At 43.8% G+C, this 1,757-nt stretch overlaps 1 protein-coding gene across 1 annotated transcript in view; it reads left to right on the top strand.

Moving 5' to 3' along the window:
• Positions 1-1,757, top strand: part of PTPRT (protein tyrosine phosphatase receptor type T) — a 557,720-nt gene that overhangs the window by 341,243 nt on the left and 214,720 nt on the right. The window contains exon 8 of the mRNA XM_042783611.1: positions 718-853. Within this exon, the coding sequence (XP_042639545.1) occupies positions 718-853 (136 nt within the window). The remainder of the gene's footprint in view (positions 1-717; positions 854-1,757) is intronic.

Here is a 1,757-nt window from a genome sequence, read left to right as displayed (position 1 = left end):
CCTTGGAAATCAGAAGAGCAGCATTCTTCCTGCACAGGGAGAAAGGTAGAGAGACAGGAATGCGTAGGCAGGAAGGACACAGAGAAGGGGTAACCACAGGGAGGAAGTGGGATGAAAGCTGTTACGCTGTGGGGAATGTAACCAGTGTCACAAAACAAAATGTGTATGAATTGTTGAATGTAAAACAAATCTGCTTTGTAAATTTTCACCCAAATCATGATAAAACATTTTAAAAAATTAAAATAAATGAATAATAAAAATCTGGTGATTTTTAATTGTGTTACCTTAACATAAAGTTGTTATTTTCATCATTTACCTAAAAGAATGAAGTAGGATTGGGAATAACCCCATGGTCCCAAGAACTGAATTGCAGTTCCATGGTTTGATCCTAGGAGCAAAGCAGTATAAGGGATCGAATACCCTACTGGATCTCAGTGGCGAGGTTACACAGCAGTTGTGTCATCATGGCCAACTCACTTAATTGCCGTGAATCTCAATTTCTTCATTTCCCAAAAAATAAGGTACAATAATAATCCCAACCTCATAGTGGGTTGATCCTCAAGAGGATTAAACAGGACGATGTATGTAATGCCCTTAGCACTGTGCCAGGTTCGTAGTTAGCTCTCAAAAAATGGAAGCTGATATCATCATGATTGTTATTTAGTCATGTGTATGAGCCTTTTCAGCATCTTCTTTCTTTCTCCTTTTTCCTCCAAGGTGCCTCCACCCAGAATTCTAATACCGTGGAGCCAGAGAAGCAGGTGGACAATACCGTGAAGATGGCTGGTGTGATTGCTGGCCTCCTCATGTTCATTATCATTCTCCTAGGTGTGATGCTCACTATCAAAAGGAGGTGAGTCTCTGCTGCTGCCCTGCAGACTCTGCCAACTCCAGGTGGCCCTAATTGTCCTACAGCCAGATCACTGTTCTGTTGATCAGTGTCCAGTGGGGACCTTCTGATGTGATCGTTGAAATACTCCAGCCAAGTGTGGCTCATTGTATGTGTGCTTGCAGGGTGTGTGTTGCCTGCTTGGTGAGTGGCCCTGAGATGGCCAATTTCTCCTTATGGGGCCATTGTCCCTATGATTGGGCCACCCAGATGTGCCATGGGATCCTGTGTATCATGAAATTTGGCTTTTTGGTGTTAACTGCTACGTTGTGATTGGTCATGTCATCAAGATAGCCTCACCTAGGTGGAAGCTCTTCTGGGTCTAGGAATATAGTTTCAGGAAAAGAATGCCTCACACTTCTCACCTCCATTCACCCCTGATTTCTCATTCCTTTAGTGGTCAAATAGAAGCAGAATCCCAAGGTGCCCTCTGTTGGATGATGTGAAAGTCCCTAAGGAAAGCCCCTTTCTGTTCCATGTCCCACATTCCCTTCCCAGATGGGTTGTTGCTGCTTGTCCTCTCTCAACAGCATGTCTCCCCAGGCATCTCTGGTCATTTAACACAATTTTCTAAGTTTGTGTGTTTCCTCCAGACTGTGTTGCCCAAGAAAGCAAGTGTGCAGATTTCTCCCTTATTCAAGATACACTACTTGAGTGTTTCTGTTTAGCAGACAGTCACACAGCTGTGAAAAGCACAAAGGAATGACTGAGGGAAAGGAAACACTAAGGGTAATTATCAGCTCTCACTGTCCCTAAAGTGCATTGGTTATTCCTCTAAATAGGAAGTCCTACTGACCACCTCTTCTTAGTCTGTGGACTGCCACCATGTCGCCATGTTTACTGTCCACCTACTACCAGAGAAGAGTAA

Source organism: Orycteropus afer, unplaced genomic scaffold (genome assembly GCF_000298275.1).
Source record: "Orycteropus afer afer isolate SDZICR_OR568_19922 unplaced genomic scaffold, OryAfe1.0 scaffold00020, whole genome shotgun sequence".
Classification (NCBI taxonomy): domain Eukaryota; kingdom Metazoa; phylum Chordata; class Mammalia; order Tubulidentata; family Orycteropodidae; genus Orycteropus; species Orycteropus afer.
The sequence above is the reverse complement of the archived record's forward strand: the minus strand, read 5'-3'. Positions and strand labels throughout refer to the sequence as shown.